The 23,924-nt window shown below is 39.6% G+C and overlaps 2 protein-coding genes across 2 annotated transcripts; one reads left to right on the forward strand and one right to left on the reverse strand.

Annotated features, from left to right (window-relative positions):
- Positions 1-6,315: 6,315 nt before the first annotated feature.
- Positions 6,316-8,016, reverse strand: LOC112099860. Its single transcript, XM_024187365.1, has 3 exons — positions 7,762-8,016; positions 7,566-7,673; positions 6,316-7,476 (listed from the first exon to the last, which is right to left on the reverse strand). Exons 1-3 carry the CDS (start codon positions 8,014-8,016, stop codon positions 6,316-6,318), a joined length of 1,524 nt encoding a protein of 507 aa, XP_024043133.1.
- A 9,305-nt stretch (positions 8,017-17,321) lies between these two features.
- On the forward strand, positions 17,322-19,373 carry LOC112099861. Its single transcript, XM_024187366.1, has 2 exons — positions 17,322-17,901; positions 18,256-19,373. Exons 1-2 carry the CDS (start codon positions 17,322-17,324, stop codon positions 19,371-19,373), a joined length of 1,698 nt encoding a protein of 565 aa, XP_024043134.1.
- The last annotated feature ends 4,551 nt before the right edge of the window (positions 19,374-23,924 follow it).

Raw genomic sequence — 23,924 nt, forward strand, 5'->3', positions numbered from 1 at the left:
TGGTAAACAACTTGATGAGCCGCAAAAAGAAGCAAAGAAAGTTGATAAAGAACAAACTGAAGACACCACTAAGGTTTCAAAGGCAGCAAGTTCAGAAATACCACAACCTAAACTAGCAACACCGGTCAAGGCCTATGTTCCTCCAATCCCTTTTCCTCAGCGTCTCCGGAAAAATAACATAGATAAGCAATTTTTAAAATTTCTTGATGTGTTTAAGAAATTGCATATTAACATTCCTTTTGCAAATGCTTTGGAACAAATGCCCACTTTATGCCAAATTTATGAAAGAAATGTTGTCCAACAAGAGGAAACTTGAGGAGCATGAAACTGTAATGCTGATTGAGGACTGCACCGCCATCTTATAAAATAAATTGCCACCAAAGCTGAAAGATCCAGGGAGTTTTAATATTTCATGCACTATTGGAAATTGTTATTTTGATAAAGCTTTGTGTGATTTAGGTGCAAGCATTAATTTGATGCTTTTTCTATTTTCAAGAAATTAGGTTTGGGTGAACTTAAAGCAACAACTGTTACCCTACAATTGGCAGATAGATCTATAAAGTACCCAAGAGGCATAATTGAGGATATGCTTGTAAAAGTTGACAAGTTTATATTTCCTGCGGATTTTATTGTCTTGGATATGGCTGAAGATATAGAGTTACCTCTCATTCTAGGCCGACCATTCTTAGCTACAAGAAGAGCTTTGATTGATGTTCAGGAAGGAAAATTGATTTTAAGAGTTCAAAATGAGCAAGCCATTTTCAATGTGTACACACCTATCAAGTATCCAACTGAACTCAAAGAATGTTTCCAAGAAGACACCATGGATAGAAAAATGGCCAAATCATTTAAGGATAAAGATCTATCTGACCCTCCTGACATTTATACAATACATAAGCAATCTATTAATGAAGATTCATCTCCTAATTTTCGTGGGAAGAGGCCTAATTGCAAGAACTTTGTGCAAGGTCCATCCATATCATCTCCTTGCATCCACGCGCCTCCTTGAACAATCTCTCCAAAGACAGTCAGGCTAATGACTATAAATTAAGCGCTTCTTGGGAGGCAACCCAAGCTTCCTAAACTTTATTATTGTCATTTTTATCTTTCCTTATTTTCTTTTCTTTTACTTATTTTGTTTTGTTTTAGGATTTTACACAAGTTTGGGGGTCGATGAATATCAACTTTCCACATGCCTTTCAACGACTTAGCTCCAACTTTACATCTTCAAGTGCAAAACCGGGGGAGTTTCTCTTTTCCTTTTCTTTTTCTTTACATTGAGGACAATGTTTATTTTAAGTTCGGGGGTGGGAATATTTGTTTTCATTTTTTTCAAAAAAAGAAAAAAAAAGAGATTTTAATGCCTATGATGAGTTTATGATTGAAAATGAATATGGTTCTTAGAAAGGGATGAATATTGTCTTAGTTTATACTTGATTCTTGTGTTAGTTTCGTCTTGATTGAGATTCTTTAAATATCTTGCGCACTTATATCGATTCTTTAAATATCCTGCGCACTTATATCAATTCTTTCAGAATTTTGACTTGAGATTTGAGATTGATACAGCCTAAGTTGAGAATTTTAAATTGGGTAAATGATTGTTTGCCTCGACTCTACAGTACTTAAGTTTACCCAGGCACTATAGTCAGAAATAGCTACCTATAACCCTTAAGAGTGAATCTATCCTTGAATAATTTAGGCCTATGTACCACCAGTATGTAGAGGATAATCTACTATGAGAAGAAGGCTACCTTAAGAGGTAGAGTGAAAGCTCCTGCCTATGAAAAAAAAAAAAGCATGTGCTTCAAGAAAAATCAAAAGAAAATGCTAATTTATGCCTATGAAAAAAAAAAAAGATCAAGATGATGAGGTTAGTTTGACCTACTCTGTTTATTATTCAATACAAGGGCTGTTGATGTTGAAGATCTTGAGAATGAGTTTTGATTGAATTGATTCACACACAACACAGGAATCCAATATAAGATGAGGCTGACTATTCAATTAAAGTTAGAACTTTGCCAATATTTTTAATTTTCTTTGAGCTATATACTTTATGTAATCTTTGATGAATTTTTGATGATGTTTATGGGTATCATCACTGGAAACCCTCACGAGACTATCACTCGTCCACTAGGGCCGCCTAGTGGTTTAAAGGCTTGTTACATACGCTAAATGCAATCGCGATCACCTGCGAAAGTGGTTTAGTTAGAATTTTCTTTTCGTAGTTTTTATTTTAGTTTTTGCTCGAGGACTAGCAAAATGTTAAGTTTGGGGGTATTTGATGTGCTCATAATTTATCTATTATTTTAATGCTTTCATAATTAATTTTATGTTAAATTATATTTTATTATATTAACTTTTACCTTAATTTTTATATTTTTTCATTGTAGGAATATTGGGAATATTCATGAGAAAAGAAGCTTAAAGAGGAAACAAATTTGAGTATAATAGAAATAATGTGGAAGCAAGAGGGAAATAAATAAAAAGCCAAATCAAGGATGATTGAATTTAATCATCATGCATGCAACACGTGAGGGAAGCATTGAATATTTGGTTGACAAATATGGCAGCAAGTGGGGAGCATTAAAGAATTAATTTGCAAGTTGGCCAATTAAACTTTACAAGTCACGTGGATGGGCTTAAAAGGTGGCTAGAATTGTTTTGTTTTAAAAATCCTTTTGATTTAAGGATTCGTGGGTTGGATTTGTTTTGTTTTGAAATCCTTTTCATTTAAGGATTTGGAAGAAGCCACAACATTATAAAAGGGAAAAGCCAAGCGGAAGCAAAAGATATAGAAAGGCAGCCGCACAAGAAGAATTGAAGCCAAGAGAAAAAAATAATAGAGCAGCAGCCGCAAGTTTTGAGAAAAACCGAGAGCAGCAGGAATAATTTGGAGTAGAAGGAAGACACATTAATTCTTGAGTTTTTCTTTCTCTCTTCTCTATTATCTTGCTTGAATGTTTCCAATTAAATTAATGAATTTTCTTTATATTCCCATGAACTAATTTATTTACTAGGCCTACGATGTAGCCTAACTATGAAGATTTAATTCCATAAATTTATGTTATTTTTAATTTATTATTCCATGGTTGAGTGTTCATTATTGTGCTTAATGCTTTTAAATATCTTGCCAATATTTGAATGATTTGAGGATACATAATGAGACTGAGAGGAGATTTATGTATTTTTGCTCTGTGTAATGGATGCCATGAATTGAACGAAAAACAGAGATGTGCCAACGTGATTCGTGCAGTTTTTCTAAGAATTTCCATGGAGCTTAATGAATCTTTGCACTTTTAAATTCACATAGAGATATAATGGGTTAATGTGTGAAGGTATTTTTAATATTACTCGAGAGAGGATATTGAATGGATTAGGGAAATTCACTGTCAACATGGATAGTAAATTTTAATAGCATAGATGGAGGATTAAATTGAATTGGTTATGGTGAAATCGGATGTCCTAGTGTCTTAATCTCTTGGTGATTTCTATTACTGTCTACATCTTTGTTTAATTTTTAATTATTTTATTTTATTTTAATCTAAATTCGCTTATTCGATTGTTCAAATAAATTAGGGTTAGAATAATTTCGGTAACTAATAGGATATACAATCTCTGTGGGACAATACTCTACTCTTCATTATATTACTTGTGCCGACTAGTATACTTGCTAATTTACGCAACAACTATACGAGAAAGACGAGAAATTTAAGACGACTCGGTTGGAAAAGCCAAATCATAAAATGGAAAAGTACAATGTTTACGGTTTTACGTCTAGGGTTTAGGTGCATTGTTTTTTTTATTAATAAGTTTTGTAACATTAAATATTTAATGGTAGTTTTAATAGCTTTCTCACTTTGGTTGTTGCGGGCTTGGATTTACGTAGCAATCGGAGGTTTAATGCCAACATGGGTCGTGAAAACGAAGAAGAAGATTCCCCGCATCGTACAATGGAAGCCCATGGCTTCTTCTAAAATAAACTTTGCTGAGGTTTATTCATTCTTAAACGACGAATCTCGTCTTATAAATAATATGTATTGGTAGATGTATAGTACTATTTTTGACATTATTAAATTCGAGTTCTGTACACTTACTTAAAATTTTGGGTTGAATTCATGGCGGGGGAACGTTTTACAAACCCTTGAGCCGGATGCAAAGGAGAGTCACAAAAAATATTGGCTCACTATGAAAGATTATATGCCACGTATTCCACGTTGGAATATTATTTATTTAATCCAAATTTTTTACTTTTCATTTTTTTATTTTAAATATTATTTTCTACGGCACCAACCTTCAATCAACGCGCCGCCGCCCGTTACAAGGTAATCAGATGAGCATGACGACATACTGAGCCCAAACCAAAGTAGTGTCACGACACATCTGAGGATAAGGTGCCTATGGATGACCATCAGGAGTAGACAGATAACTCTAATGATGCACATGATTCTGAGGTTATAAATAATTTCTTTTCCTCATATATAAATCATTATAACAATATGTTATTATAAAGAATTTTTTTTTTTTGTAATAGATAAGGACAAAGCAGTTTAATGATTATATGAGACGATAAATGGACAAGATTGATCGTAACATTATGAACTTAAGTCAGAATTTAAAGATTTTAAAGAAACCATGGTGGGATTTATCGATTCACTGTCTAAACATCTAAACAATGATTCTCCGATTGGACGCTCGTATGCGGTGACCAAATTTAAATTTAACAATTGTGTTCGTTTAGTTTTTAATTTGATAGTTGTTTAACATGTTCATTTTGCCGAATGGACAGGCTCCAAATGACTATGGAGTGTATAATGATGTGGACAATCAAAATATTTCTACTCCCACGTCATTGTATAATTTCTACAGGGATGTTAGTGGGGAGAGCGTGCAGGTCTTCACTGAGGTGCTTCCGGGCATTAGTAAGTTTGGCCGAGCGTACTGATCATCGTATGTTTTTAACAGTCTTTACATGATTCCTCCAATCAGGCAAGGAAAGAACGTTTGGCCTCTACCTCCACCCCAAATCATGTACCATGCGATTGTGTGGATATAAATCCACTTAGAGGATTAGAGGATCCAAGTCTGTATGATGAGTTTGACCGATCGTTCGCTGGCGATATGATAGTGGATCAGAGAGTCCAACACCCGCGGTCGTTCTTTTAAGTAATTTTGGGCCATGTTTGGATGGGATGGCTAGATGACGAGATAATTTTTTTTCCTAATTTCTTTCAGTGTTGTGGATTTGTGTATAATTTTTTCCTTTTAAATCGACATGTTTATATTCCTCTACAGCATATTCACGAGTATTTTCACTTGATTAGCGAAAAACAACGACAGTATCTGAATGTCTTAGTTTAACGTGTCACACATACTGACACATTTTTTTGGGTAACGTGCGGACATAACTTATAATTATCCTTTCTATTTGTTTATTATTGCCTTGAAGTTTTATTAATTTATGCATTTCTTGGTTATCTATGTACTAGGTGTTCTTGAATCAGTTATGGAACAATGGGGATTGTGCGGTCGATTCATTAATATATAGCGACAGCTTGAATAGCTATATTGGTGGGCGGCAGCACATCATGTCCAAACTAATTACGGATGTCAGTATGGTATGTATTTTATTGCATTTCATAGCCTCAATCAAATGTGGATGTGGCTTTTTGTTTTATGTTTTTCAATTTCATATATAACGAACATGATAAATTAACGATAATTTTTTATGTACATTTATTTATCCCTGCTAACCTGGACCACGAGCATTGGGTACTAGCCTAAGTAGACTTTTGTAAGCACAAAGTCTGGATTTAGGACTCATTACTGACATTTCGAGACGACAAAAAATACAAGTTCAAATTCAAGCCGCTTGAAGTTATCTTCCCTCAATGGTTGGAATATGTTGGATTCTACAACATTCGACCTAAGTTACAGAGTGCCAACCCCTGGAAAGTTGTCGTAGTTAAGAGTGTGCCACAACAAGAGCCCGGAACTGGTGATTGCGGTGTTTTTTTATTGATGTTTACGATATATTTAATGTTCGGGCTTAAATTAAAGTTTAACGGTAGTCATGGGGAGTACTTTAGAAAAAAGATTGCAGTTGACATATTTAATGACGATATTGTATTGTAAGCCGTTGTAGTAATTCGAATGTTGAAACATGAATTTTTATTCTAATTTCTGTATTAAGTTTATCTAATTTTAATGCTCACATTTTAATATAAAAAAATAAAATAAAAAAGATTTCATGACATATAAGTGTACAATACACAAAAAAACAACTGTTTTAACCAAGGAATCGTTGAAACAATACAACTAACTTCGACTCAATGCAATGAGATTCTTACATCGCTTACTGTTATGTCCCGGTTCATTACGCCGCCCGCATCTAACAGTCCTCCGATTAATGTCCTCGCCAGCCGAGGGTATTATGAGCTCTTTACGATGACCAGGTGGTGGTGCCTCAACTGATGGATAAACTTGCATCTCTTGAATTTCATCTGGAACTTCCCAATCAGCCACGTCGCCAACCGGCTCCACTGGTTGTGCATAAGCCATCGCCAACGATTCCGTGGTGGAAAAGTCCGAACAAAGGTATATGAAATCCACTCGGACAATTAAACAAGCCGCAATTGCATGAGTACATACAAGCTGATCAAGTTGAAATACTTTACATGAGCAAATTTTCTTTTGCAAGTCAACTAAGCCTTCCTTAATCCCACCACCTACAACTTGAAATCGATGTGGAGACACTGGGCGAACGATCATTCTTTCGGCTATAGGTTTCCTCTCAGTGACTATTTTATCCGCCCATGTTGTTAGTCGAGTACTCATTGATTCAGCCACAATTTTTCTATCATAAAACCATTGCTGCAATGTTTTTCTAAAGTAATCAACAAGACGAGTAATAAAAAATTTTTGAGGTTCTCTCATGAAAGAATTAACACTCTTCGCGATGTTGGTGGTAAGTATGTTGTACCTTCTACCTTCAAACTGAGACCTTGCCCAATTACACATACTCATATTATTTTCTAAGTAATCAGCCGCACTCGAGTGAAGCATCCACAACCCTTCAAGTTGTCTTTTAAATTCCTCGTGTCCATATGCTTTTGCTACATTAATAAAGGCATGCTCAAATTCATCCCAAAGAGCTTTGGACATCCTAAACTTTGACTTAATGTTACCTTTCACATAGTAAAAACAAATGCCGTGAGTTGCATTGTGAAATACTTTTAAAACAGCTCTCCTTATGGCAGTGCATCGATCAGAGATAATTACCAATTCTGACCTATCGCCAATCACTCCGTGTAACTTCATCATAAACCATTCCCAAGCATCATTGTTTTCTGAATCCATGGCCCCATTGGCTAACAGATACAATTGATTGTTACCATCCAAACATGTTGCTACGAACATGCTTCCACGATATATCCCCTTTAGATGAGTACCATCTACAGTAATGACAGGCTGAATGTACTACATAAAACCCTTGATGGAATATCCAAGTGCTACAAAGTAGTACAAGAAATTACCATCTCCATCCTGCTCGAGGTGAGTGACTATACCCTCATTCGCTTTAGTGAGTACGTCAGAGTATTAGGGAGCAAGATGTATGACTCTGCAGGGTTGCCTCGAACTATTTCAAGACCAACTTCTCTGGCCCGATATGCTTGCTGGTATGTTAACTGAACACCGTATTCATGTTGCATATATTCTCTGATGTCATTGGAAGTGTAAATCCTCATTATGACAAGTGTGTACATTGTCAATTCTCCTCACCACCCAAGGAACATTACGCTCGTTCGAACTTCTAATTGCTCGAATACGCCATTTACATAATTTCGAACAACGGTGAGCCTTGATACGTGTCGTTGTAGACCGTGCAATCTTGAAATCAAACTTATCCTTAAAGGCAACATTGCGCAATTGTAATGTTAACTCATTCTTCTCAGCGAATAGCTTACCTACACTGATATCATCTGAGTCACAACTGCTAAGAAAGTTTGGAGCAACCATGTTCGAAGGCAAAATTGAAGCAAGACTTGTGAGGGGGTCAATCCTCCTTCTCGATCCAACCATTGGAGGAATAGATCGATTGTCTCTGTTATTCACAGGAATATCGTCTTCACACCATCCTCATGCTGAAACGACGGAATATTGGAAGGATCGGCTCCTCCATCATCACCTGCATTATTGAAATGAGTGTCCTTCATACTATTAGAAAGTTCTGCACAAACATTATCCCCCTGTCTCATCAACAAGATCATCATTGTCGCGAAAATTATTGTTGTGATACAGAGAATACCGTTGCCCCAACGACTTCGTTAATGGTAATACCTCTTCTCCAACATCCTCTAACGTAATGCCGTTGTCATCAATGTTGTCATTATTGCCTTGAATTAGAGAGTAATATTGCTACAATGACATTGTCCTTGGCAACACCTCCTTTTCATTATCGGAGCCAAACATATTTTCTCTAAAGGAAGTTTCTGTTTCGACGAGTGGCTCAACATCTTTACTCGGAACTCGAGGTGATGTGGTAACAAATATAGGAATGCATCCATAGTTGGCCACATTGGATGACATATGCAACACAATCCTCACCATTTCATCATCAAATATATCCATGGACAGTGCACATATACAATATAATGTGTTACTAGACCTCAAAGTTGTCTTTATTGTGATACTATATTCATTAGGATTTATTTGTAACACCTCATATAATCTTGTCAAAAACTGATCAAACTGATAATTTTTTCCAACCAAAAAAAATCTATTTTTACCATTCACATACTCCATATGACCATCCTCTAATGTCTCCCACCAACCATCATAACACAATTTAAGCACAACTGAATCCATTAAGCCTGAAATTATAAAAACAAAATTAATTTCGCACTATCAAACTAATAAAGAGTCAGTTGCAATGAATTTGCCTTTTGGTGCCTGTCGCACTGTTTTGGTGCGACAGGCTGCTCGTCGCACCAAAAAACAGAGTCGATGAATCTGCCTCTTCGTGCGACATGAGCCTATCGCACGATCTCTTGGTGCGATAGGTAAGCTGTCGCACGAAGAGGCAAATTGTCGCACGAAAATTTCGTACGACAGGTGCCTGTCGCACCAAGATGCAATTGTACTGAAACTCTCTTGCAAGTCGAGAAAATAACTCAATGATGCGGATTGGTGTTGGATCTGGATGGATTGTGCTCGGAGTTCACTTTTACCGTTCGCCATCGGCGTTTGCCGTTGCCTTTTGCCATCGCTGGTGATGATTCAAGAGTGCAAGACTGTGTTTGGTTTGATAAAAGGGCAGAAGGAAAGTTGCTTTTGGTTTGTAAACAAGGATAATTTGGGGAGAAAACCTTATGCTTGACTAATGTTGATAGAAAAAAATTTAGAGGGTTAATTGTGAAAATAGCAAAAGTTTTTGAGTTACTTTGTAAATTTCCCTTTTCTGCATGCGCTGTATGGCATACAGAGATGCATGGAATGTTGACTCCCCAACATAATTAGGAGTTGCACGTGCCCTCACGCAAGTTTGTCTACAGAAGAAAGGATACGACTGCTATGCACCAGTTCCATTGACAGACTGCATGGAATTAAATATATGGAAAAATAATAATAACCGCAGGATTTAAAGTACTATACAATCAACGGTTGATGTTGATTAAGGGAATCGCAAGAACTAGGTGGCCCAGTTGATGTTGTACTGAAAATGGGGAACTAGGACATGGCGGCCCAGTAAATGTGTCTACGATGTTTATGTGAAATCGGAAAAAAAAAAATGAAATGAAGAGAATAGAAAGAAAGGCAACCCCTGCTCTCGTGATGGCCTATGCAAAAATTAAAAAACAAAAATCTTAACAAGAATATACATGCCATTTATTGACACTGAATTTTTGTCTATATTATTTTATAGGGTGGTGATATTTTTACCACACAAATTCTATAAATCCACTGCACTTTTAAAAATTAATTATAAAATATTCACAATATTTTAAAAAATTTCAAATAAAGAAGAATTCTAAAGAATTAATCAATTAAATCTATCTTAATATATATTTTTTATATTTTAATTTATTTTTTTGTGATTTAATTTTTTTTATTATATTTGACTGTTAAGATTGCTTTAGTCTAAATGTAAATTGATTATTTTACCCTTAAAAAGTAAACATACCAAAAATTTACTTTAACATTCTTTTTGTTTCATACAAAATTAAATATTTCCAAATGGTCAATTCTACTTTATTAGTATGATTATTAACCTTTAATTAAACTATCGTAATGTTTTTATACACAATACTCATGTAAATTATTAGACTATCAAATTTATGTTATATACAAGTAAAATATTGAAAATCATTAGGCTACAATTAAAAAAGTTAGATTATATGTCACAAAATTAAGTACCTAAAGTATTACATAGAAGAACACATATTTCCTAGGGCGATTAGGTTATTTTATGTCATAAAGTAAAATAATTAAATAGAACTTATATTAAAGCAACTTTAATAGTAAAAATAAACCTAAGAAAGAAAACATATAAGAATGATTTAATAGATTAATTATACAAATATTTTTTTATTTGTATTTATTAGAAATAAAGTACATTTATTGTAAATAATTATTTTATTTCCTCTTTACAGTCATAAATTTTTTTCATTAACCTTTTATCCTTCATTTTACTCGTTTAATTCGTCTTTGCATGATTTCAATTTCAGTGTTACTATATCAAATTAGGATACCATTGTAATATAATTTAACTTTGATATGCACTATGGCCTCGCCCAACGCCTATTCGGGATCCATATATGACTAGTCTCAAACACCAAATTAGCAAATTATTATGACCAAAGGAATGATTACAATAGTTTGTAAACAGGTATGGTTACTTTAATTACACTATGAAATTAGCAATTTATTCAATGTTGAATTGATCATAGAAATAGAACTAGTTGGAAATGCAATTACTTTGGCAATAGTTGTTTTTCCATATAAATTATAATAGTGAAGCACTTTCTTATCACGAGCTTCTTTTCCACTCAAAAGCCTCATCTAGTTTCGAGCGAGCTGATTGAAAACTTTTTTCAAATCTCAATACTCACACGTACTTTTTTCGAACATTTTATATCGTTTATGCAATATCACCACACACGCTACATTGAACCAAGCCTCACTGAATACATATTCATCGGCATAGGATTGAAATTATCAAAAGAATATTTTTTTGAACCAATTCAGTAAAAAAAGATCAAAAAATAAATTTAATCGTACTAAGGTTCAATTGTTCAATGGCCATTTAAATTAATAAATAATATTCATGCCGAACACTAACTAAGAGATTAACAGTTTTTACCTCTAGAACATTTTCGTTAACATCACTTTGATTTTCTTCATCAAGTTTCATAATACCAACTCCAAGCCTCTTGCATCCAAATCCCATTCTACAGTCTCATGCTCCACCTGGTCCAATTTGTTTCTCTCTATTTATTTCAATTCAACTACCATCCACTAAAAGAAATTATATTAGTCTAGGTTGTGACTTGAAATGTATTACTTCCAAAATAGGAAAACAAATTTGTTGAATTTTATCGTTAAATAATTTAGTAATGACAGAACTAAATTTCATCCTATTGGCCTTTGCAATGTTATTATATTTAGTTGTAATTAACAATATATATAAAAAAAAAATCATGTTAATACGTTATATTTATCTTCAGTTAAATATATATATCAAAGTACAAATATGAGGAACATTTCTTAATGAATTTGTGACTTAATGTTAGTATTTGAGACAACAAGAGACCAATTAGAGTACTTGTGACATGGAAAATAACACTTTTGAACATTAATAAGCAACAGTTGTGATGATAAGAGACTTAACACCAGAACTTGTGACAGGGTGTAAATAACTTGGAACATTAACACACAAACAGTGAGAATTGTGAATTCAACCGGAATAACCGGTTACTTTACAATCATTATTGCACATGTGTTTATTTTATAACTGAGAAAAGTCTAAGAAGGTTTTCGACGCATAACGCTTAAGAGAATGTAGTGAAAGTCGCATTGGGATCCACTTGCGTAGAAAATAGTCCCTCATCACATCCAAGTGGAGCCTACGCATTAAATAATGTAAAAACTATCGTACAAAGTTAGTATTATAGATTAAGAAATCCCTAACTAAGTTATATCACTTATTTTATTTGGTATATTTTTGTAATTTAGATAACTTACATCATTATTCGAGGAATCAAAGTCCTAAAATAAAAGAAGAAGACACTTATGATCAATCTTTTCAGTAGGTGTGGTAGAAAAAATAAATGCATTATGATGCTCTGGATGAAATGATTAATGCATGCGTTTACGGTCCACATTTTGCGATTATCCAAAAAGATGAACAAGGAAAAGTACAAAACACATAATTGAATTGACAAAAGGAGATAATAGCAATAAGAAACTCGTGATTCAATCTTTGCCACGAAGTTTGTCGGTGCCTATCCAATGTCAGCAAAATAATCAATCATCTAACCTTTGGAGTTTTTACCAAAAATTAAGTTTTTATTTATTTATTTTATTACTTAGTCTAACACTAATCTAACTCGCTCCACGCTACAGGATTTAAACTCTAAATCTCTTATTACGTAGAACATTATTTTAGAATTATAAGATTTTTATTATTTTAAAATTTTTTATTTTAATTAGAGTTAACTATGTATTTAGTTTTTTATTTTTATTATAATTATAATTTACTTTCCTTTTTAGTTAACTTAAAAACGTAAGTTTACTCTATTATAAATATAAAAGAATTATTATAATTTTAACCTTTGATCAATTAATAAAATTTCTCTTTATAATTTCCTTTAGAATTATTTATCAAAAATCTCTCTTGTAATGATGGAACTTGGTATCCCGTGAAGTCGCACAATTTGAGCCATAAAAACCTTGGCCACTGTCATAGCTATATATGGATGTTTCAAAGCGACGAAGTGTGCATATTTTGACAGACGATCCACGACAACCATGATGACAGTGTATCCTTGTGATGTTGGAAGCCCATCTATGAAATCCATAAAAATTGAGGTCCTGATATGTCTGGAATCTGTAAAGGTTGAAGAAGTCCTGCTGGCTGGAGATTCTCTACCTTACATCACTGACAAACTTCACAGTGCCTTATGAATTTCTTGATCTTTGCACGCATTCCAGGCCAATAAAAACTAGATTTAAGTCGGCTAAGAGTTTTTTGATAGCCAAAATGTCCTCGAATTGGTGAGGAATGTGCTTCCTTTAAAATAGCTTGTAAAAGTGACGAAGCGGGACTCAAATAAAGCTTTCCATGTTTGTACCAAACTCCATCTCGTTGAATAAGTGGCTGAGTTGAATTAGACAACTGACTATAAAAAGGATCTTGTGCTACCTCATTCTGTAGAGTTGCCCACTAATCAGTTAAAGGAAGAGAGATTGCTAAAAATTGAAGCTCTACTAATCGTGATAAAGCGTCGGCACCTCGATTTTCTGATCTTTTTTTGCATTGAATTGCATAATCATAGCCAAGAATTTTTGGCAACCATCATGTCTAAGCCATGGTTGTAATGCGTTGTTCCATTAAAAATTTTAGGCTCTTTTGGTATGTACGAACAATGAAAGGATTACCCAACAAATAGGGATGCCATTTGCGAATTGCCTTGATGATTGCAAGCATATTTTTCTCGCACGTGGACAAGACCAACATAGAACCCTGGAGTGCCTCACTAAAAAATGCTACTGGCTTGTCATTTTGTGATGATATATCTCCAATACCGACTCCACAAGCATCACACTCGACAACAAATGGCTGTGAAAAGTCCTACAATCGAAGAACATGAGGAGATGTTAATGCGTGCTTCAACTGAGTGAAGGCAGATTCTGCTTCTGAGGTCCAATGAAAGCCTTCCTTTGTTAATAGCCTAGTTTAAGGTGTTGCAATTCCCCCAAAGCCTCGAATGAACTTGCGGTAATAACTCGCTAATCTAAGAAAGCCCCTTACTTCTTTAGTCGATGATGGAATTGGCCACTCAAGTACGGTTTGAATTTTCTTAAGATCAACAGCCACTCCTACAAGGAAAATAAGATGACCCAAATACTCTACCTGCAAAACTCCAAAACAACACTTTGATTTTTTTTAAACAGTGAGTTATCAAATAAAATCTGCAAAACTGTTTTAAGATGGAAAATATTATCTGCCCAAGTTTTGCTGTACACCAAAATATCATTAAAAAGACTAAGAATTGAGACAATCAATCATTTAATTTATTATTTTGTTTCTATTGATTTTTTTTATTCTTATTATGCCGAATATATTAGCTCTAAAATCTATTATCACCATACAATGTTTTAAAAAATATCTATTGTAATAAGGATTCTTAGAATTTCATAGATTTTCAAAGATTGAGTTAATCATTTTTAATGTTGATGTTGCCATAGATTGTTGTTATAGATATATGAACAAAAGATGAGTAAATGTATGTATGTGAGTGTATTGTGTGTGTGTATTCTCAAGTGCGGGCGTCCTTTTTTTTTTTTGTTAAAGCGGACACTTTATTAGGTCATATAATTTAATAAAGTTAGTATTCAATTCACTATAATGTGTCCGTATGAAAAAAAAATGAGAGCTCCCGCATGAGAGAATGACCATATATATATATATATACATATATAGGTCATTTTGTTTCAGCAAAATCCAATACATGAATGAAAAAAAAAAAGAATATTTTCCTAAATACTTTTTCGGCTAGAAATTATTGCAGGTATTAATTGATTTAACAATTAGATCATTGGAGTTATTGTAGTATTAATTTAGGATTTATCTTTTTAACTACAAGCTTTTTTTAGAAGTATATATATATAGTACTAATCTAGTCCAAGATCCTAAACTTTGTTAAAGTTCATGAAAGCTATTAAGCTATACAGTTTAATAATATAATAATATTCTTGTAATACACGCGCACACACACACACATATATAGTGCTGATTTAGTCTAAGATTTTGGATTTTATTAAAATATGAGAAACCTATTAAGCCACACATTTTAATATTTTTCTCAAACTTTAATAGATCCAAGATCCTATATTGAAATAATCCTAGTACACACACGTATATAATTACTATTTAGTCTATGTATGTGTTAATGCTCTAAGAGGAATATACGAAGGAATAATCCATTGATGTAAACAATATACATATTAATTGATGTAAGATGATGCTGGCGAAAAGAAAAACGTGACAAAGAGCCCTTCAAACTAGTACCACAAATTAAACGTTACTTTTCTTTTTCTGTCTTAGAAGGAAGATAATAATGAAAACCCAAATTAATTATTTAATTCCCACTTCTTTAGGACTGGAAGTCAAATGAGTTGTTAAAAAAATTGTTTGAAATTATTCGGCCAAATTGTTGAAGGATACTATTACTCTAGTTTGTATGAATTAAACTTGTACATATGTAAGTTACATATAAGGATACTATAATTCTAGTTTGCTAAGTTACTGCTCATGTAAGTTACAGCCTTTGAAAATAATGTAAAAGGTAGTAATAAGTTATGGGACCTGCATGGCAAGAAGTGCTGGCATAACCTCTGTTATTTTTTAATCAGATTGTCAAGTGGCTGTTGACTTGGCAAACAACAGAAAGAGTAGCAAAACTGAGATTTTTTGGGTGATTTCGGATATCAAAAGCAGAAAAAAAGACTTCCAGGAAGTTAAATTTCAACACACCCCTAGGTCTGGTAATGTTAATGCCCATACCTTGGCTAAGATAGCCTTAAAAGGTGCAGAGTCTGTTGTATGGCTGGGAAATATCCTAGCACAAATTCTGTGTTTAATCTCTTTTTATTAATGAAGTTTTTTCCCTTCTCAAAAAAAGTTATGGGACCTGCAGCCTTTGAAAATAATTTTTCGTCTGGAGATATGACCCAATCTTCTATGCCATAATGCAGCCGAATTCTCATTAGTTAATCTTCGTTTTAAATCTCATGTACTAAATTGCAGAGATTCATTAAATGAAGCAATTGTATCAAGCATATAAAGTGTTGATGCGAGATTCCGGTTCTCCTCGTTCTACGATCAGGATCTCTGCTCGATCAACTTCGTCACGACCAGGAGGTCTCCTCGCCAGGCTTCTTCTCCAGAGGTCCCTGCGTACACAGATAAGTCAGAGTACGCCGGTTGTTTTCCCGGCGCAAACCCTCCGACGCTCAAGTCAGATATGAAGGTTCGGGAAAAGCTTGCCACAGGTCTTATGGCGTTTCTTGTGGTTTTCTCCCCTTTTCTCAAGAATGCCAACCCTTTTACCTTCGTTGGCTACCTTTTTATAGGCTTCCTCTGAATCTCAGTCTTCCGCTCTTTTCGAGACGGTATGGGACTCCAACTGCTGCGTTATGGGCAAAACATGGGATCTAGCGTGTTACGCCACGGTTCAGGGGAAAGCGTGGCTGCCACGGCTCTGTGAGACCTTGCGTGTTACGCCACGGTTCTGGGGAAAGTGTGGCTGTCATGGCTCTGTGAGATCTTGCGTGTTACGTCGCGGTTCTGGGGAAAGCGTGGCTGTTGTGCCTAGATTCTCGTGCTGGAAAGCATGTCTTGCCAACTGCCGTCGACCGGGTCTCCTCGCCTCTCGATCTCTAGCCGGAATGGCCTCATGCCTTTTATAGGAATTGGCCTCGCGGACGACAACATCGTGGATGAGCAGGATGTTTCTGCTCCTGTTCTTCCACGCGCCAGGCTTTAACGGAACACACCGGTTCGCAGAACTCCGCCATCAGATGTCTGCTCGTCATTCCTGGTCCCTTCGACGCATTTGTCCCAAACAGTATCCCTCCCAAACACCGGTCCCCCAGTTTCTGGTGTTGGGTAATGTAGTGGACCAGCAGTAGAAACTCGATAGTACTCGCTCGCGTGGGTTTGGAAAAGGCTGCCAGGAGTCATGTCGCATTTAATTGCGGACGAGGTGACGTGGCAGAAATCCCCCCCTCCATTTGAATTTCAAACCGACGGTTACGGGATTCTCGGAATATGCGTCATTAAATGCTGGCAGCCCAAGAGTTTGCTTCTCAGTAAGGAAACCCAAAATCTTCAAACACGAACTCGTCATTTTCTCCATTCTTGTCTCTCCGGCGAATGAACCTCGGCGCCAAAGCTGTCATCCCTGTCTCTCTCTGACCGAGTCCCTGCTTCAGGTATTTCTTCTATTTTTTTCGGTATTGGTTAGTTGTAGGTAATTTCCTTTCTCTCTGCTTTGCTTGAGGTTGTAGTTGGCGGTGGTGTTTTGGTTAGAACTTAGGATATGTCGAAGGGTAAGGAGAAGGTCGTTGAGGTTGGTGACGACGAACTAGGTTTTTTGCCTAGTCTGCCCGCTGATTTTGCTTTTGATCCCGGGATCCCCTTAGAGCCCATTAGGTCTAGTGTTGGTACTAGCGCTAGGAGGATGTCTCCCCAAACAACCTCCTCGAGCGACAGTAGCGATGAAGAAGGATCTTCTGGATCGGAGAACACCTTGAGTGAGGGTCAAGGGGATGATTCTGGTGAGGCGTCCCCATCAGGAGCATCACGACCAGAAGAACGGGGTACAGTAGGAGGTAGAGCCTTGTCGCGTGATTATGCCATTGATTACATGTCGTGTACGACCACGTTTGACGAGCTCAATGACCTCCGACTTAGGTATAGTATTCCTAGTGAGATACCTCTTAAGATCCCAGGAAAGAAGGATACACCTAGCCGGCCTCCCAGGGGATACGTTACCCTGTATCTGGAGAGCTTTAAGTATGGGCTGAGGTGTCCCTTGCAGCCTTACTTTGCCCGGATACTTAACGGGCTAAATCTGGCTCCTGGTCAGCTGAACCCCAACGGGTGGAGAGTGCTCTCTGGTCTGTTCATATTGTGGGACAGATGTTGCCAAAGCGAGCCCACGGTTGATGAGGTGAAGCACCTGTACCAGCTGAAGAGCAGCCCTAAAGATGCCGGCTGGTACTACTTCCAATCTGGTACCAAGAGCAGGAAACCCATAACTGATCTTCCAACTGGTGGTGGTGGGACTTGGAAGAGGAAATTCTTTTTTGCCGGGGGTCCCTGGGGTCAAGTTGCACAAATAGACGGGAAGGATTGTCGCGTCCCACCCCGTTTCACGGTCCCAGGTTGCCTGCTCGCTTTAGATGTCTTGTATCCATAATTGTTCCTGCTGTATTGGTTTGTCTCTAACCAAGTGTCTGTTTGTGCTGTAGTTTCCTGGGGTGTTCACTTCCCGCTCCGACCTGGTCAGCTTAAACGGGTCGAGGCTGTATTGGCCAATTCCTGCTCGAGCCGAGAACTGCTATCTACATACAACTTCCTCGAGTCTCGGTTGATACTTCCTGGCCATAAGATGGAGGACGCAGTGATTGGAGCTCTGACCAGGAAACGCTCTCGGCCTCCAACAACCGATAGGGACCAGGACAAAGATGCTCCCGCTGCGAAGCGAAAGAACATCGTGCAGCAGGTTCCTCCCTTGCAGGCTCTCCCTCCTGCCTCTGCTAAAGTCGGGGAATCCAGTAGAGCAGCCACTGATCCTGCTTCCTCTTCTCCGCCTGTTGTGCCTCAGTCTCGCTTACCCGACAGCCGACCAGAACACTTGGTTCCCTATCTCAATGAGTTGTCTAAACTCGTGAGCAAGAAGGACCTGGAGGGCTTTGACGGTTGTACCCTGGGCGAGCTGGTGGGAGCCATGCAGTATAGTGCTTTCCATCTCAGCTGCATGGCCACCTACTATAAGGCCAAGGTTGGCCGTTACGACAGGAAGATGAAGGAGGACATTCAATCGGCGACGACCAGAGCTGACGTTGCCGAGAAAAAAGCGGGGGAGCTAAACGTTGAGAACCTCAAGCTGATAGAGCAAGAGTCCCTTGCTCAAGCAAAAGCCATTACCCTCGAGGAGGAGCTGACCAAGGTTAAGGAGGATCTCCAAGGGCAGAGGGCTATGTATGAGGCTCAGCTCGAATCTCTCCGCGATTCCCACCGAGCTCATGTAGAGAACTTGGAGAGGGAGGCCGACAACCAGTACGACCAGGGACTTCGGCATTCCTATCGTTGTATCATGGCCGTCCTCGGGAAGCAACACCCTGATCTGAAGATGGATGACCTTGCAGCTGGTGTTGCTCAACATATGGACGAGGAGGCGGCCAAGGAAGATGCCGAAGGGGTAGAGCCGATCGTGATTGAGGAGGGAGACTCTCCTCCTCGTGCAGTCCCTGCTGATGTTGGCGAGGTGAGCGCCCCTCTGGATGCGACTGGTGATACTCCTCCTGCACCTGAGGAGGTCCAGCCAACCGACGCTGCTGGGCTTACTGATCCACGACCTTCCTGATATGTTTCTTGTATTGTAATGAACAATGTTTGTGAAGATTATCTGCTTTGTTAATTATTAATAAATTAGTAGAAATGTTTTTGATTACTCTCTTGTGTGGTAATTACGAGAGCCTGCTCGTCCTCGTCTGGTCGAACTGGCTATGGCTTGGTATATGGTTTCGCCACCTGCCTTAGAAAATTTTCCGATGTTCGGGATTCTGCTCGCCTTTACGCGGTCGAGCAGATCCCGCCATGCTTGGCTTCTGTCTCGCCATAAGACAGGCTTTGAGACTCGGTGAGCCTTTGCGTGCCTTGGGTTTTTCGAGGATTGGGATTCTGCTGCCTTCTCGTGGCCGAGCAGATCCTGGCACGCTTGGCTTCTGTCTCGCCATAAGACAGGCTTTGAGACTCGGTGAGCCTTTGCGTGCCTTGGGTTTTCTTCAAACGATTTGGACTCTGCTGCCTTCTCGTGGCCGAGCAGATCCTGGCATGCTTGGCTTCTGTCTCGCCATAAGACAGGCTCTGAGACTTGGCGAGCCTTTGCCTGCCTTAGGATTTTCTTCAAACGATTTGGATTCTGCTGCCTTCTCGTGGCCGAGCAGATCCTGGCATGCTTGGCTTCTGTCTCGCCATAAGACAGGCTCTGAGACTTGGCGAGCCTTTGCATGCCTTAGGATTTTCTTCAAACGATTTGGATTCTGCTGCCTTCTCGTGGCCGAGCAGATCCTGGCATGCTTGGCTTCTGTCTCGCCATAAGACAGGCTCTGAGACTTGGCGAGCCTTTGCATGCCTCAGGATTTTCTTCAAACGATTTGGATTCTGCTGCCTTCTCGTGGCCGAGCAGATCCTGGCATGCTTGGCTTCTGTCTCGCCATAAGACAGGCTCTGAGACTTGGCGAGCCTTTGCATGCCTCAGGATTTTCTTCAAACGATTTGGATTCTGCTGCCTTCTCGTGGCCGAGCAGATCCTGGCGTGCTTGGCTTCTGTCTCGCCATAAGACAGGCTCTGAGACTTGGCGAGCCTTTGCATGCCTCAGGATTTTCTTCAAACGATTTGGATTCTGCTGCCTTCTCGTGGCCGAGCAGATCCTGGCATGCTTGGCTTCTGTCTCGCCATAAGACAGGCTCTGAGACTTGGCGAGCCTTTGCATGCCTTAGGATTTTCTTCAAACGATTTGGATTCTGCTGCCTTCTCGTGGCCGAGCAGATCCTGGCATGCTTGGCTTCTGTCTCGCCATAAGACAGGCTCTGAGACTTGGCGAGCCTTTGCATGCCTTAGGACTTTTTTTCGGTTTCAAGCGAATAAAATTCGTCGACGTTACATTAATGGCAGGATTTGACTTACATGAAATTGTTCGGACATAAAACATAAAAATAAAAGATAGACAGCATGAGCAGAAATTGCTTTAAAATGTAAGCAAGTCTTACTGGAAGTATTTTCGGAGGTGTGCTGCGTTCCATGGGCGTTTCACTTCGTGGCCGTCCGCGCGAACCAGCTTGTAAGCTCCGGGCCCCGCTATCTGCTTGACTCTATACGGCCCTTCCCAATTCGGTCCCAGCACTCCTTGAGTCGAATCTTTGGTGCTCTGATTCACTCTTCTCAGTACCCAGTCTCCGACCCTGAATTGCCGTATGTTCACCTTCTGGTTATAATACCGAGCAACCCTCTGTTGGTAAGTGACTGATCGCTCGGCTGCTTGTTCCCTCCTCTCCATTAGCAGATCAAGATTCAAACATATCTGCTCGTCGTTCTCCTGTTCATTGAAATGATATGTCCGGTGTGTGGTCGTTCCTACCTCAGCCGGCACGACCGCTTCATGTCCGAAAGCCAAAGCGAACGGTGTCTCCCCCGTTGCGGTTTTGTGGGTTGTTCTGTATGCCCATAGCACACCTGACAGCTCGTCAACCCACGCACCCTTTTTTGCTCCGAGCCTGGTTTTCAGAAGCCTCTTGACTGTCTTGTTGGCTGCTTCTACTTGTCCATTCGATTGAGGGTGAGCAGGCGAGCAATACTTCAGCTCTATCCCGAGGTTCTGGCAGAAATCCCTGAAGCTGTGATTATCGAACTGCCTGCCATTATCCGTTACCAAGGCATATGGGATCCCGTATCGACAGACCAGGTTTCTCCACACGAAGTCTGTTGTTTTCTTCTCTGTGATCCTGCTAAGGGCTTTTACCTCTATCCACTTCGTGAAGTAATCTATAGCGACTATCGCATGTGTTGCTGCTCCTCGTCCCTTTGGCAATGGGCCGATCAGATCAATTCCCCATTGAGCGAATGGCCAAGGGGAGGCCATGGAGGTGAGCTTCTCTGGTGGTTGGTTAGAGAAATTTGCAAAACTCTGGCAGCTTGCACAGCTCCTGGTCTTCCTTTGCGCATTCTGGTGCATCGTCGGCCAGAAATATCCCTGCCTTAGAACCTTGTGGGCCAGGGACCTCCCGCCAGAATGATTTCCGCAAATTCCTTCATGCACTTCCCTCAGCACGTAATCCGCGTCGTCATCGTCCAAACACCGAAGGAACGGTAATGTATATCCTCGTCGATACAGTACCCCATCGATCATCGTGTATCTCGAGGCCTGAGCTCTAATCTTCCGAGCCCGTAGCTTATCTGGTGGTAAGACCCCGTCTCTAAGGTATGAAACTATCGGGTCCCTCCACGAGCTTTTTTGTTCTATCCGCAACACCCCCAAATTTCGCTCGATACTCGGGCGAGACTTCACTTCTAGGGGGACCGACTTTGGCATTTTTGGGTCGGCGACGGCTGCCATCCTAGCCAAAATGTCTGCTCGACTATTCTGCTCCCTGGGGATTTGTATTACCTCCACTGCTTCGAACTTCCCCATCATCTGCCTGACTATCCTTAGGTACTGTTCCATCTTCTCCTCTCTTGGTTGGAATCTTTCACTGACATGATTCGCAACCAGCTGGGAATCGGTTCTGATCTTAACTCTGTCCGCTTTCACGGCCCTAGCCAATTCCAGCCCTGCTATCAAGGCTTCATATTCTGCCTGGTTATTTGTGGCTGCAAATTCCAACTTTACAGCATAAGAGATCTCCTCCCCCTCTGGGCCTTCCAGGACAATCCCTGCTCCTGAACCCCGCTCTCCTGATGACCCATCCACAGATATCTGCCATACTTGAGTTTCGTCGTTGCCTATATCTGCATCTTGCTGACCCAAGCATACTTCGGGCTCCGCGAACTCAGCTACGAAATCGGCCATTGCCTGGGCCTTTATCGCCGCGCGGGGTTTATAGTCTATGTCGAATTCGCTCAGCTCTACAGCCCATTTGACGAGCCGACCAGAGGCATCTGGCTTGTGCAGAATTTGACGCAATGGCTGGTTGGTTATTACCGAGACCGGGAATGCTTGAAAGTACGGCCTCAACTTCCGAGCAGCAACCACAAGGGCCAGTGCCCATTTCTCCATCGTTGGGTATCTGGTCTCAGCGTCGAGCAGGGCCTTGCTGGTGTAGTATATCGGATACTGAATTCCTTCTTCCTCTCTCACTAGAACGGAACTGGCGGCCCGATCAGATACCGCCAAATACAGATTCAACTTGTCCCCATCCCTCGGTGTGGACAGTAGCGGAGCTTGCTGCAAGTAATGCTTCAAGTTCCGGAAGGCTTCCTCGCATTCTGGGGTCCATTCCGTTTTCTTTCCCCTCCTTATCACTTGAAAGAATGGCTGACACTTATCTGTAGCCTTGGATATGAATCTGCTCAACGCCGCCAGCCTTCCCGTGAGGCTCTGCATCTCCTTCAGGTTTCGAGGAGACGTCATTTGCACAATCGCCTGGATCTTCTCGGGATTTGCTTCAATCCCCCTATGGCTCACCATGAATCCCAGGAATTTCCCTGACTCGACCCCAAAAGCACACTTCTCCGGGTTGAGCTTCATCTTATACTTCCTCAAAAGCTCGAACGTCTCCTCGAGATGTCTGACATGTTCCTTCGGGATTTTGGACTTGGTGATCATGTCGTCCACGTACACCTCCATGGTTTTCCCGATCAAGAGCTTAAAGACTTTATTCACCAGCCTTTGATAGGTGGCCCCAGCATTCTTGAGACCGAATGGCATCACCCTGTAACAGAACAGACCTTGGTTAGTGATGAAAGCCGTGCTCTCCTCATCCGGCTCGTACATGGGGATCTGGTTGTATCCCGAGAATGCGTCCATGAAGCTAAGCAGACCATGTCCAGCCGTTGAATCTACTAGCTGATCGATCTTTGGTAAAGGGAAGCTGTCTTTTGGGCACGCCTTATTGAGGTCTGTGAAATCCACACACATCCTCCACTTGCCGTTTGCCTTCTTTACCAACACCACATTTGATATCCACTCTGGGTAATTGACTTCCCGAATGAACCCTGCTCTCAGAAGCTTCTCCACCTCATCATTTACAGCCTCATACCTCTCCTGGTTGAAGCACCTCCTCTTCTGCCTTACTGCCCGAGCACCTTTCTTTATTGCCAGCCTATGACATGCTACCTCTGGGTCAATCCCTGGCATGTCCTCATGTGTCCAGGCAAACACGTCGGCGTGAGCCTGTCAGCATTTCACCAACTCCT

The sequence above is a fragment of the Citrus clementina genome, unplaced genomic scaffold (assembly GCF_000493195.1).
Source record: "Citrus clementina cultivar Clemenules unplaced genomic scaffold, Citrus_clementina_v1.0 scaffold_3, whole genome shotgun sequence".
Classification (NCBI taxonomy): Eukaryota; Viridiplantae; Streptophyta; class Magnoliopsida; order Sapindales; family Rutaceae; genus Citrus; species Citrus x clementina.

Coding starts and splice junctions, on each gene's coding strand:
- LOC112099860 (XM_024187365.1), bottom strand. CDS start 8,016: ATGGTTGCTCCAAACTTTCTTAGCAGTTGTGACTCAGATGATATCAGT. Junction 7,674..7,761: donor TGGTGAGGAGAATTGACAAT/GTACACACTTGT, acceptor TTAACATACCAG/CAAGCATATCGGGCCAGAGA. Junction 7,477..7,565: donor ACTCACTAAAGCGAATGAGG/GTATAGTCACTC, acceptor GGTTTTATGTAG/TACATTCAGCCTGTCATTAC.
- LOC112099861 (XM_024187366.1), top strand. CDS start 17,322: ATGTCGAAGGGTAAGGAGAAGGTCGTTGAGGTTGGTGACGACGAACTA. Junction 17,902..18,255: donor CGGGTGGAGAGTGCTCTCTG/GTCTGTTCATAT, acceptor TTTGTGCTGTAG/TTTCCTGGGGTGTTCACTTC.